We start from the raw sequence: 14,427 nt of genomic DNA on the forward strand, positions 1-14,427 counted from the left end.
GGGGAGTTGAGGGAGGGTAGTGGGGCATTGCAGACACCTCAACAAAAAGCATGTTGATGTGGCATCATATTTGATGATGTTGCCCAAAAAGCTTACTTATAAGCAAGAGACGTGACAAGTAAGCTGCAATAAAAAAAAGTTGGGAGTGATTTGAAATTGTCATGTAAGAGTTTGAGAGGCACCAAGTTAAGGTATTTAACTATTAGGTCATGGTATTATATTTGATGATGTGGTCCTTAAAACTTACTTATAAGCAAGAGAGTTGTCAAGTATGTTGCATAAAAAATTGGGAGCACGATTTGAAATTGTCATGTAAAATTGTGAGAAGCACCAAGTTAAGGAAGTGGCTATCCAATCCCCAAGATGCACCAATCCATAATTGATGGTGTATAAGCATACCTTATGCATTGGTGCATTCAAGAAGCTAATAGTCATTTCCCCATGTGAAAATTAAGTCCTTTCCCAAATGATCCAATAAATATACATTCTTATACCACTAATTGTAGTCTTTACATGGACCAAATAATCATATATCACACATATATTAAATTTTATAATATTTTATATAAAAGAAAAATTATTTAATGCATTTATTAATCTATAATTATGAGTTTTCCATGAAATTAAGAAATTCTAATATATTTAAATAAGAATCTATTTTTGGAAATTTTTTAATTATTTATTCACATAACTACAAATAATGTGAGAAGAAGAAGACCCCACCTGAGCTATTTTGTCCCTCTCCCCTAGCCCTTCACCTCAGTTGCATCTATTTCTGAGAGAAAAATCATGGCATTATGCTTTAAGATGAATCTAATGGTGAAAAATTGCAGGTGCACAGTTCTATCCATACCCATTTATTACTGTGGATGCTGAGAAAGTAGCTACTAGAAGATATGATTATATCATAGTTGGAGGAGGTACAACTGGGTGTCCTTTGGCTGCAACTCTCTCACAAAACTTCATTTTTTTGTTAATGGAGAGAGGATGATCTCATTATGGGAATCCAAACATTGAGAACACCATAGTCAATTCATAATCAAATATTAGAAGAAGAAGAAGAAGAAGAAGAAGAAGAGTTTTCGAAGGAGGAATTGCCATCAATGCTAGGTTTTATAGCAAGGCAAGCATGGAATATATTCAAGGAATGGGATGGGATGAGAAATTGATGAATGATTCATTTCTATGGGTGCAGAAAATGATTGCTTTTGAACTAGATCCCCTTTCTCACTGGTCATCGGTTGTAAAAGAGGGGCTTCTAAAGCAAGAGTGCTTCTTGACAATGTTTACACTGTGGACCATTTGGGGAGCACCAAGATTGGGGCTTCCACTTTTTATAACAATGGAAAATGACATACAGCTACAAATATACTCAAGTGTGCAAACCCAAAGAATATTGTTGTTCTACTCAATGCTACTGCTTCCAGAGCTCTCTTCAAATCATCATCATGTGAGTAATTATACAAAGTTCTTGCTTTAGTCAAAGAAATCTTTCTTTGAGTTTTTTGTCATAGAATATCCATAAAGTTGAGTAGTCAATCTGTGATAATTATTAATTAGGGATAGGATCATAATTTTGTACTTATCAAAATTTTATGTGGAAAGATCAAATTATTAGGGGAGAGGATAAAGCTTCAATTGGTCTAGTGGTGGAGAACTTGTGTTCTTGAAAGAGAGGTCACAAGTTCGAATCCCATAGTGGGTAAGATATGTATACCTCATTTGTAGCATAGTTAGATGCCTCCTACAAGGAGTAGGCATCATAGACTATAAATGTTATGCAAGAGTAGAGGCAGACTATAAAATAAACTTTGACCACTAGGCATTGTATATTATAAGAGAATCTTTGGTTGTTAGGCATTGTAGACTATAAAAGAATCTTCAACCATTAGGCATAGTGTATTATAAAAGAAACAATCTTTTTAACAGTAGTTTAACTCATCAAATATGATGTCACATCAACATGTTTATTTGTAGACATGTACAAAAAAGCCTAAAACAAAAGCTTGACCAATAGTTGTCTACTAGATATGTTTTATTGTTTTGATTAAGTAAAAATAGGTTTTTGAAAGGAACCTGAACCTTTTACATATCAGGAAAAAGAGAGAGCATTAGAGCTTAAAATAATTGTGCTTGATCACCCCATCAACATAAACTAATCCTACCCAAACCAAAAAGGGATCTCAAATCACATAACATAAAGATCTGCAAAAAGACAACAAAAAGAAAGCAAAAGGACAACACAAAGACAAAGACAGAGACTGAGACCCAAACAACAAATATGTTTTATTGTTGGGTGATATGACATTACATGATTTGTTACTTTTTAAATCCAAAAAATACATTTCACTTAATTATAGGTACTCATTATCAACACTAAGAACTTTAAAGTCACAACTATTGCCCCTGAAAGGAGTAGGGGATGACTCATATTTAGATTGCTAGGAATCCTAGACTATTAAAGAAACATTTTTTCTACAACTTTTTAATAGTAGCTTGTAACCTGTCAAGTTCTCTATTTTTTATAAGGTTTTAGGGTCATGTCATCAAATTTGATACCATATCAACATGTTTTTTGTAGAAGTGTCCAAAAAAGCCCAAAATAAAAGCTAGACCAATAGTTGTCTACTAAATATGTTTTATTGTTGAGTGATATAACATCACATGATTTGTTACTTTTTTTAAATCCAAAAATGACATTTCTTTCAATTATGGGTACTCATTATCAACACTAACAACTTTAAAGTCTCATAAATTCATGTGACATTATTAAAAATATCATGATGTTACACATGTTTTTTGTTGAGGTGCCCAAAAAGGTCCAAAATAAAAGGTAGACCAATAATTGTACACTAAAATATTTTTTATCAGTGCATTGATGTAAAATAACATTATTCTTTACTTTTTAAATCTAAGAAATACATTTCATTCAATTATGGGTACTCACCATCAACCTTAGCAACTTTAAAGTCACACAACTATTGATGCAATAAAATTTTTTTGAAGACAATTCATTGAATGAAAATAATTATGATGAGGGGGAAGATAAGAGGTTGTCATCAATATCAAAATCATTTATTCACTAAAACAATAACAAAAACAACTAAGTGTCCCACAACTAGCAATAATAACAACTATTTAGACATTATACAGAGTACAAATTTGAACAAGATAGGATAGCAGCAAAACAAACAAAACACATCTTCGCGATGGGATCTATCTGCCTTGTCATATTCTGATGTGTGCACTTCACTTTCTGTCTCTTGTTCCATGAAGATATGAGTTTCCTCTTCATCAAAACTGCAATAGCTGACCGATCTGCTATCAACACCTCCACATGTGTCTACTTTGTTGTTCTTCATGCTTCCATAATCTGATTTAGCAGTGCATGATTCATTTCCATAAATCTTCTTTAGTCTATCCGATAAACATTTTGTAGATCTGCACTTATCCACCTATGAGGAAACACTATCGGTAAGTCCACTGAATATAGCCTTCATGGCTTCAACATTGCACTTAGATCTTCTTTCTACTTCAGGACTAGTGGGAGGACTAACTTTAGTAGGGCAGCCATTTACAATAGACATCCACATATCAAACCCTAAGGAGGACAGGTAGAATTTCATTCTATAAATCCAAATGGAATAGTTTAAACAATCAAAAATTGGAGCAGGTATTGATACTAAACAAACCATTGTGTCCTTAAGCTAGAATCTATCCAAGCTAGAGAAAACTTTTCTAACTGTGAACCTAAGCTCTTATACCAATTGTCAGACACAACACACCACTAAGAGGGGGGTGAATCAGTGGTTATCAATATTTTCCCTTTAACTATCCTATGTGTGTATACCGTCTATTAGATCTCACTTAATGACTAATGATGACATCTTATTCATCTTCTTCATCACTACCAAACACATCTTCTCGGTGGGATCTATTTGCCTTGTCATATTCTTATGTGTGCACTTCACTTTCCGTCTCTTGTTCCATGAAGATATGAGTTTCCTCTTCATAAAAATTATATTAGCTGATAGATGTGCTATCAACACCTCCACATGTGTCTACTTTGTTGTTCTTCATGCTTCCATAATCTGATTCAGCAATGCATGATTCATTTCCATAAATCTTCTTCAGTCTATCCCATAAACATTTTGTAGATTTGCACTTATCCACCTATGAGGAAATATCACTGGTAAGTCCACTGAATATAGCCTTCATGGCTTCAACATTGCACTTAGATCTTCTTTCTACTTCAGGACTAGTGGGATGGCTAACTTTACTAGGGCAACCATTTACAACAGACATCCACACATCAAACCCTCAGGAGGACAAGTAGAATTCCACTCTATAAATCCAAATGGAATAGTTTGAACAATCAAAAATGGGAGAAGGGATTGACACTAAACAAACCATTCTATCCTTAAGCCATAATCTACCCAAGCTGGAGAAAGCTAGTCTAACTGGGAACCTAGGCTTTGATACCAATTGTTAGACACAATGCACCATTGAGAGGAGGGTGAATTAGTGGTTATCAATATTTTCCCTTTAACTATCATATGTGTGTATACCGACTATTAGATCTAACTTAATAACTAATGATGACATCTTGGTTATTGAATTTTTTGTTGATGATATCATTTTTGGAGGTGAAGATGGATTGTGTAAAGACTTTGCTAATAAGATGCAGGAAGAATTTGAAATATTTGTGATTGGGGAGATAAAATTCTTTTTAGGATTGCAGATTTCACAAAATGATAAAGGTATATTCATATGTCAAACAAAACACTTGAAGGAACTATTGAAGAAATTTGGTATGGAAAACTCTAAACCAGTAAGTACTCATATGACTACAATTGATAAATTGACATTGAAGGATGATTCATCTCCTATTAATCCAACAAGATACAAATATATGATTGGAGGTTTACTATATTTGACACAAACAAGACCTGATATATTGAATGTAGTATGTATTGTTTCTAGATTTCAGAGTAATCCTAAGGAAAATCATGAATCAACGGTAAAAGGGATTTTCTGGTATCTACAAAGCACAACAAATCTTGGTTCATGGTATCCTAAAGATGAAAATTTTGATTTATGTGCATACACTAATGCAAATTGGGCAGGAGATGTAGATGACAGAAAGAGTACCACTAGTTGTGCATTCTTTCTTGGTAGTAAATTGATTTCATGGTTGAGCAAGAAGCAGAGTTGTACATCATTATCAACACTAGAATCAGAATATGTTACAGCAACAACTAATTATATTGAGGTATTATGGATTAAGCAAATGTTGAAGGACATAAAGGTAAAATGCAAAGAACCTATAATCATTTATTGTGATAATTCAACAACAATTGATATATCAAAGAATTCAGTATTTCACTCTAAGACTAAGCATGTTTCTATCATATATAACTTTCTAAAAGAGAATGTTGAAGCAAAAGAAGTAAGATTTGTTTATGTGAATACTAAAGAGAAGATTGCGGATATCTTTACTAAGACTTTGCCTAAGGAAACTTTTGAATATCTCAAAGAGAAGCTTGGGGTAATACCCTCACTGGTAGAGACTTAGATAATTGAATATTGGCATCAAACTGTTAGAAACTAATAGAGAAACCTTTTTCGGTCTTTGATGGATGAGGGCTACTTCTCAGGGGGAGTAGTTGGTTGTATTAGTTGGTTGTATTAGTTGGCCATATGTTCTAGTATTTTTTAATTGCTTTGGCAGTTTATGTCAAAGGGGGAGAGAGATCTATGGAAAAACATTCTTGGAAAACATTCTGGGGAGAGTTATTTACTCTTTGTATTTTGGTTTTGACTTCTGGTATTGATCTCTTCTAGATATTGTTGGTTTTTGGTTTTTGGCATTCTATTTTGGCAATTAGATGTTTTTCCATCTTGCGTTGCCATTAATGCCAAAGGGTGAGATTGTTGGTATTATGGATGTGTTGCATTATTTTTGTCATTGATGTCAACACTTATCCTTCTAGAGATCTACATTGTTGATTTGGCACTATGGTTATATTGGTTTACTGTTGAACCAGCACATTGTGTTCACCGACAAGTTCAGTGACTTATACGTAGTCACTAGTATATTGTTCACTGACAGGTTATATGATTCATCGACATTGATGATGACTTTTTATCATCTAGAGATCACTTGATTATGTTGAAGACATGGTTTGGATACTTGGTTTTGGTGTTTTGGTTATTGGTCTAATCGGGTTGACATATTTGATGTTACCGACAGATTGGTCTAGGCTATGGATCGGTATGCATTAGCTATTCTAGATCAGCATGACATGTTATGGAGATGATTTATTGATTGGATATTGTTGTAAATGTATTGATCCGACATGATGCATTATATCTAGACTTATTTGTAATTGATTTTATTGTAATATTCTTAGTGAGCTGACCTACACATTTGGTCTTAGGTTTTATATATATGTAAGATCTCATTTGTGAGATGAGCCATGGGATATGATATGTAAGTTAATGGTATGGTATTGTAACATGGTATGTGTGAATATTGAAGATCATATGAGAAGATCATAGAGAAGGTTCAAGGAAGGTTTGAAGGTGATTATCAGAGCTTAACTGGTACTGAATCCAACATTGGAGATGCTATTTTGAGCAGTACATTATTCTATGATTTAACCATCCTACTGTAGTCATTGCAACTCTCATTTGAGAAGTGTTCTTTAGGTGGTTGGCCTTTTTTCATGTGAGAACCCCATTTGTATACACATACTATCTGCAGTAATATCATCTGATTGTGGGTAAGGTTTCCCATCGTGTTTTTCCCCTTATAGGGTTTCCACGTTAAAATATCTATGTTATGTGTTGGCGATGTTGTTTCTCTTTTTGTTTCATGTATTAAGTTTCATCGATATTGATATTAACTGTTAATCTGTTAACCGGCATTAAGTTTATTTTACTGGTATTAATTATCAAGTTTGATTAAGTTATAATTGAGTTGAAATTCATTGACAACTAATTCACCCCCCCCCCCCTCTCAGTTGCCTTCTGGTTCCTAACAACCTATGGTCTAATACAATTTGTTAGACAAAATGCACCACTGAGAGGGGGGTGAATCAGTGGTTATCAATATTTTCCCTTTAACTATCCTATGTGTGTATATTGGCTATTAGATCAAACTTAATGCAGACTTACAGGTTAGTAGGGAGACCAACACAAATCCATTTACACACAAGGAAAACCCAGGATAGGAAAAACCTTGGTGAGAAATGTTACTGAAGTCTACTGCTCCAATCCAGCCTCACAATGAATCTTTGATTACAATGTTTAGGGCACCAACCCAAGGAACACTAACCCCTACACCAAGCTCCAACTCAGTGAATACAAAAACATAATAATTTACAAGTTAATAACCTTGTTACAAATGGATTTTGTAACTTATTCAAATCTCTCTACTGGATCTCTTGTCTAGTTTACTGCCGGTTCTCTCTCTCTAATTCTCTCTATTGGTTGCCTCTTCTCTCAACTACTCTACTTCTCTCCACTGGTACAATATTTTGTCGCTTCTTTTCTTTCTTACTCTGCACTCTTCTGCAACTCTTCACTATCGGTTTGGTCACCATTGGTTACTTCATTATTACTAGTTGAACTCTTCAACCTTAGACTTTCTCACACTCAGTCTCTCTTTAGATAATCATTGAGTACTTGACTGATCTTCTCTCAAATGGAACAATCCTCTCATATTCCGCAGCTTGCCGATTGCTTTAACCTCACCGGTTAAACCTTTGCCAGAACCTATTACCGGTTGTCTCCATGTTACTCGATCTGTATGATCCTCTGTAGATAACACACTTCATCTACTTCTTTATTCGGCCTTGTGCATCACTTGGAAACATCTCTCTCTGAGGCTTACTCAAATCTATCTTTTGCCCACATATTTGTATTGAGACTTTCCCGCAAAAAGAAACATTCAAACTTGGCACCTTATGGTTTCTTCCACTGATCACTAGGCATATAGAATCCAATTAGATCTCATTTGATCTGAGATCCAAGACAACTATCTTCACATCACCTCCATTAACATGCCTTCCAGTACATTTTTGCTATGTTTAGCAACCACGGTCAGTCAGTTGGCAAGACACAAGATGAATCACCATAAATGGTTCTGCAGATTACAACACCAACCTCATCCTACGCCTAGACACTCTGCATTGATCACCTTTGTTTTATCTTCCTCGAGCCGCACACCTCTGCAACACCTTTGCAACAACTCCCATGATTCATGGGGTCTATAATTAATGACGACCAACTCTATAACAACTTCATTGGTGTACACTCCATCTACCGCTGCATGTGTGTCTGCCACCTTGACTCCACCTAGCACCTTTGTCAACATCCACCTTAGCTTGGACCTTTGTGTCGATTTAGACAGGATCATCAACTAAACACTCAATCGATCCTTTTCTATTGGTTTACTAACCCTGTCAGTATCTCACACTTTACCGGTTAAATATCATGTTTGCACTTTGTTTATCTATAGGTGAAACACCTTAACCGTTCACCAGACATGTCTATCCATAGCATGCTCAATCTCATCAAGTAGGAGCACATCACTTAGCCTCTTTGATTCCTTATCGGATCGTATGCTCACAGGTAGCCATCCTGATGACACCATGTCATCAACCTTCAACTAATTTCATCTAAGGCATTTTCATACTAGTTGCACTCTCTCTCTACAGCTGCTCCACTTTTCCCTCTTCATTATCAGACAATACTTTATCTCAGCAGGTTTGTGAAGGTGACAAACCCATCACTTATTTACTCTTCTTTTATTGTCTTAGGTGGCTTATCATGCTTTCTATGTTAGTCCAGTGCATATCCCTAAATTCACGCACTTCAGGCATTCCTTTGATTCACCGATAGATCCGGTGTCAACCTTCAAATACCTGCCTTTACCTCTTCTTCATTATCTCACAGAGCTATGATGCACACTATGTGTAATAGGAGATAAGCTCCACTTAGCGGTGGTTGTGGATCCTTGTCATCTACATCCTACAATGTACTCATGTGGCTTCACTATTTTTGTAGCATACCTTCAAACAGGCACATGTGATCTGGTGTGAGTACATTCACTGTCAGTCATCTCTTCACATGGTGACTACATCTTCATCCGATGGGAGTCCTATTGTTCTACATCGACACAACATATCAATGACCTATACATTCTTCTCCTCTTATGCTGATGTGATTTAGGTAACATTCTTCCTCTTCATCACAAACAACAACTCAAGTACCTTGCTCATCCTGCTTGTACACTGGTCATAAGCTTGCCGGTTGACAACCACTCACTTGGTTGATTTGTCTTCTCTATGTCAACACATCACTTACCAGTTGACATGATCTCCTTATTGGTGATAGACTGTAACACACTATAATATCAAGGATATCTCATCCTTTATGCATCCATCATAGTGTTGCCCATACATCTCCTATATCGATAGCCCTTCTATACCGGTTGACATCAATGATATCATTTTCAATATGCATCAATGACAACACTGCTCATCAATCTCCTATACCGGTTGACATCAATGACAACACAATGTGAACAGACTTGACAACATGCCAACATGGTGAATCTCGCCAAGACTGACAATGACCAACCTAGACCTAGAGTGCGGGTAAGGAACCAATGACACCTCTGACCACGTATTCACCATTGGGAAGAGGTATGCTCACACCTATCAATCCAAGGGAGCTCACACCCAATTGCCCGAGAGGAATTAAATGCCTTAGTACCTGCAACTAACATGAGATACATGTGCATACAACACACACACACATATATATATGGAAAACAAAGGGTAGAGTATTGTAATGACACAGGGTGCTCGCAATGAGTGATTTTCCATTGATTCTCCCCAAAGATAGTCACACAATATCCAAATAGAAATACATAACATATGCAACATTGCATCATGAGTAAATCAACTAGGGTTAGTACATCCATTACATGGTAAACAATATCACTAATGTCTATCAAAATACATGATATTTCAAAATGTTAGCATTAACTATCTATGCATAAAATTATGATATAAGAGCATATAAAAGTCAACCATCATCATATTAAGCATCTAGATCACATAAAGTCAAAATCACTCAAAAATGTAAGAACAATTGTCAGAAACCATGGAATCATGTAACCTCTATCAATGATCATCAATGCAATATATATATGAAAACCAAAATATCATTCATGTGTCACGTAAATCCAATCAAGCCTATCATATCCATCGTGCAAGACAAAGGTCTGATCAAGTCTACCAAGGTGGAAAGGGAATCTGCTCAAAGGTAGACACTACTCCATCATCCATATAATCATCTGATAACATGAATCCACCTAATGCATAGCACCGTGCTAGGCAGCTAAAATACCTAGCATCCTAATCGTAATCCTGAACATCCTTCAAATGCCTCTGTGAGCCTATCATGGGTATCGTATCAACGAGTTCGACGAGGGACATAAAAGTTCTTTGTTATAGTGAACATCAATGGTTTAGGTTGTGAAAGATTGTAATTCATTTTCCTTAGATAATAAAAAGAAATTTGATGCAGCCCATATTGAGTGAACCACATTGAATCTATGTGTGTCATGAATTGTTGTTTTGCATTTTAATTTGCATAATATTTTTTATTGTTTGATTTCTTTGGTCTACCTAAATCCTAATAATATTGAATATTATCTATTGGTTATGTGGCAAATGTATCAATTTGTGAACATCTCATATTTAAATTTAAAGACATCTTCTTAGGGCATTTCATATCATCATTTTAGATCAAATAATATTCTAGAGTATATACATTTAGAGAATTTCAATAGTAGAAAAACTTAGTCTTAATCACGTCAATATGCACTATTTCTAATTTGTTTTTTTTTAATCTTATTAAATAGACCATAGGGTTTTAGTGTTGTCAAGGTAGTCAAATTATTTTCCCTGAATCTTTAGTAGGGCACCAAATGTTATTTTTGATACCTCAAATTTCCCAAACATAACTACTAAAATAGAAAAATAGATTTTTTAATTGAAAATGAGAAAAGTAATTAATCCTTGCAAGAGAAAATTATTCCAAGACCATACCAAAAGTGTGGCCTGATCACAATCATATACGCTCCATATCATTATTCCAATACTAGAAGTTCTAGTTTATAATATTTTGTTGCAATATCTTAATCAACAAAAGATATTAAAGTTGATAATATTTAAGGATCTAGAAAATCTCTCTATTTATCCCTCAATTATTTAAATTGCCTATATATTCATTTATTTAAGTCTCAACTTATTAGATTTAGACTTAATTCAATTAGGGTAAGACACTTTAGATCTATTGGTTACATAATTTTATAATTTTTTATCAAACCAAAAGAACACAACTTTATTTGGAAATAGTGTATCATTATTCGTCATTAAAAATTACAAAAAATCTATAAATATGTTACAATTTACATAAACACTACTCAAAATTATTTTAAAAATAAATATTATATTCAAATTGAAATAAACAGAAGTGTGTTCCAAAGCTAGAACACCTCCAATGATACATTAAAAACATCCATTCTAAAACCATTCTATTATATTGGGTTGTGATTTCTTATCATATGTAAGAAAAATAGTTCATATGATATTGAAAAATTCCAATCGCAAAGGCTTGTGAGAAAGTCAATGAAGCGTAGAAAATTATCCATTACTCATGAAGAAATTCATGCTCTCGTAGAATCTTTACTCCTACATACCTACAATATCACAAACTCCATTAGTAATATAACTAATAACAATGAAATAGATAAAACTAAAAAACCCAATTAAGAAAGTAGAGAAAAAAATAAGATTTTCATGAAAGCACACAGAAAAGTAAGATTTTCATATTGTGAATACCTTCCAAGCATCATGGTGGTTGCTTGTGGATTAGTTCCAGGACCATCCTTGAAAGTGGATCCATCAACGACCCTTAGAGAAATAACACCTTTGATCCTATACCTCCTGTCAATCACAGAACCAACACCACACCCCCCATGGAAGTGCCAAATAGTGGAGAGATTTTCTTTGCAAAACTTGCCCATGACTGTGTCATTTGATGTATTCTTTGGTAGAGTTGACCCAATGAAACGTAACCCACTTGTGCCACTAGACTCATTATATGCAAAATTCCGGATAGAATTTGTTTCAAACATGTTTGCTATTACCCTAAGCCCTTGCACACATTTCTCTAGATCTTGAGGTTTAGAATAGTAGTTATAGCGAACAGAGGGATTGTTTCTAGGATCCTTGCTAATTAAGCTTAGATTGCCTCTTGATAAGGGAAATGCTACTTTCTGAAATATTCCACCAACATATTGATTTATAAAATTAGAATCATTTGTACTAACATTCTGCACAAAGCTAGAACCATATATGTAAATCTGAGAATTTTTCAAAATATCCACTACTTGTATGCTAGAAAAATTAAGTGGTATAGGGGATTGTACTCCTATTGCTACAAGGGGATTATCTTGGATCCCTTGGCCAACCGAAGGTAGATGTTTTAGGACGGGTATATTTAGTTTTTTGAGATGGTGAGAGGGACCTATTCCACTCAAGAGTAATAACTGAGGGCTTCCTATACTTCCTGATGACAGAATTACCTCACTGCAATTTGATGATTCATCAATTAATACCTGATAAGAACTACCATTAATAGAATTTATGAATTCTACACCACGAGCCTTCAACTTTCCTGCAACAAGGTTTTAGACCAACATCATGATGAGGGTTCAGTTAAAGATAAAACAAATTTGACAGGTAGCTAGAACACATATAAACTATGAATAACAACGGCAAACAAAAAGTACTTGACTTGGTGGGGGTCAATCAAGGGTAATCATCTAACCTGATGATGATTTGAAGAGAATTCTCGAGGCGGTAGCATTGAGCAGAACCACAATATTATCTGGGTTTGCATACTTCAGGAGATCTGCAGCTGTATGTCGTTTGCCATTGTTATCAAAGGTGGAACCACCAATCTTGGTGCCCTCCAAATGATCCAGAGTATACCCATTGTATGGAAGCACTCCCGCTTCGAGAAGTGCATCTTTTGTAGCCGACGACCAGAGAGAAAGGGGATCTGGTTTAAAAGCATTCATTTTCTCCACCCACAAAAATGACTCATTTACAAGTTTCTCATCCCATCCCATCCGTCTAATATATGCCAAGCTTGCCCTACTATAAAACCCAGCATTAATAGCAGTTCCACCTCCCAAAACTCTGGCTCTGTCAAGCTGCACTCCATCCTCGCTTACAAATCCCTGAGCTATGGAAGTGTAATTATCAGTTTCTCTCAATGGCTTCCCATAAGCATTGGTATTCTCAATGTCAGGATTCCCATAAGGAGATCCTCCTCTCTCCATTAACAAAACAGTAAAGTTTTGTGAGAGAGTTGCAGCGAGAGGACAGCCAGCTGTACCTCCTCCAACGATGATATAATCGTATCTTCTTGCAGCTGCTTTCTCAGCATCCACAGTCATAAATGGGTATGGATAGGAAGGAGCAGCACCTGCAATTTACAGTGACGGTAATGAGAATGTAATGATATGATCCTGTTACTAAATTTGACAACCAATTTACATCAACTTTCCACCATCACGATGATAAAAGAAAAAACTTTCTGATAAGGAATCAATCGATTTTCTATCTTAGGCTGGACACAATCAAATCCAGAAACATTTTAGCAAATTAGCAAATACTGATATAGATTAAATCAACAATAAATATAATATTAAAAAATATATCTATAATGTCTGTCATTATTAGACAAGAGTCATATGATTCTTCTCTGTAGAAATATTTATGATATCGATTATTTATCATGTTAACCTTGTACAGAATCATACTGATCTAATATATCTGGTTTAAGATATATATAAGAATATTAATATGAAAAACAACTACTTAAACAGAGATGCACCTATAACTAAATTATATTGAAATTTGTTACGAAACTAAAAAAAATAATTGTACGAACCAGATGTGGGTGTGGCTGCCTGCATAGTGGCCAAGAATAGGAGGCATGGAATGAGGAGTAGAAGCTCCATTTTCTCTCAGAGGGTTCCTTAGCTTTTGTTCATAAAGACGTTGCCTGTTCAATCCTTTTATAATAGTTATTCAGCATGTGCTGTATTAATGCTTAGATGTTTTCTAATACCAAATGGGCAATACAATACTTCAGAAATAAAAATAACGAATTTCAAAAAAGTCGGCTCGACAATTCAATCCTTTTATAATTCTTTGCTCCACGTTTGAAATGAATGATAAAGTCGTTTGTCAACGCAGTGTGATGTCAGGAAAGTAAATTTGGCGACGCCCAGATTGACAATGTTCACAGGTTATAGACTAAATGAATAATTTT

At 34.9% G+C, this 14,427-nt stretch overlaps 1 protein-coding gene across 1 annotated transcript; it reads right to left on the bottom strand.

Annotated features, from left to right (window-relative positions):
* Positions 1 to 11,580: 11,580 nt before the first annotated feature.
* LOC131039990 ((R)-mandelonitrile lyase-like) lies at positions 11,581 to 14,132 on the bottom strand. The gene is made up of 4 exons (XM_057972858.2): positions 14,044 to 14,132; positions 12,913 to 13,575; positions 11,922 to 12,759; positions 11,581 to 11,779 (listed from the first exon to the last, which is right to left on the bottom strand). The coding sequence occupies exons 1-4, from the start codon at positions 14,111 to 14,113 to the stop codon at positions 11,731 to 11,733; spliced, it is 1,620 nt and encodes a 539-aa protein (XP_057828841.2). The 5' UTR covers positions 14,114 to 14,132; the 3' UTR covers positions 11,581 to 11,730.
* Between the last annotated feature and the right edge of the window lie 295 nt (positions 14,133 to 14,427).

This window comes from Cryptomeria japonica, chromosome 9, assembly GCF_030272615.1.
Source record: "Cryptomeria japonica chromosome 9, Sugi_1.0, whole genome shotgun sequence".
Classification (NCBI taxonomy): domain Eukaryota; kingdom Viridiplantae; phylum Streptophyta; class Pinopsida; order Cupressales; family Cupressaceae; genus Cryptomeria; species Cryptomeria japonica.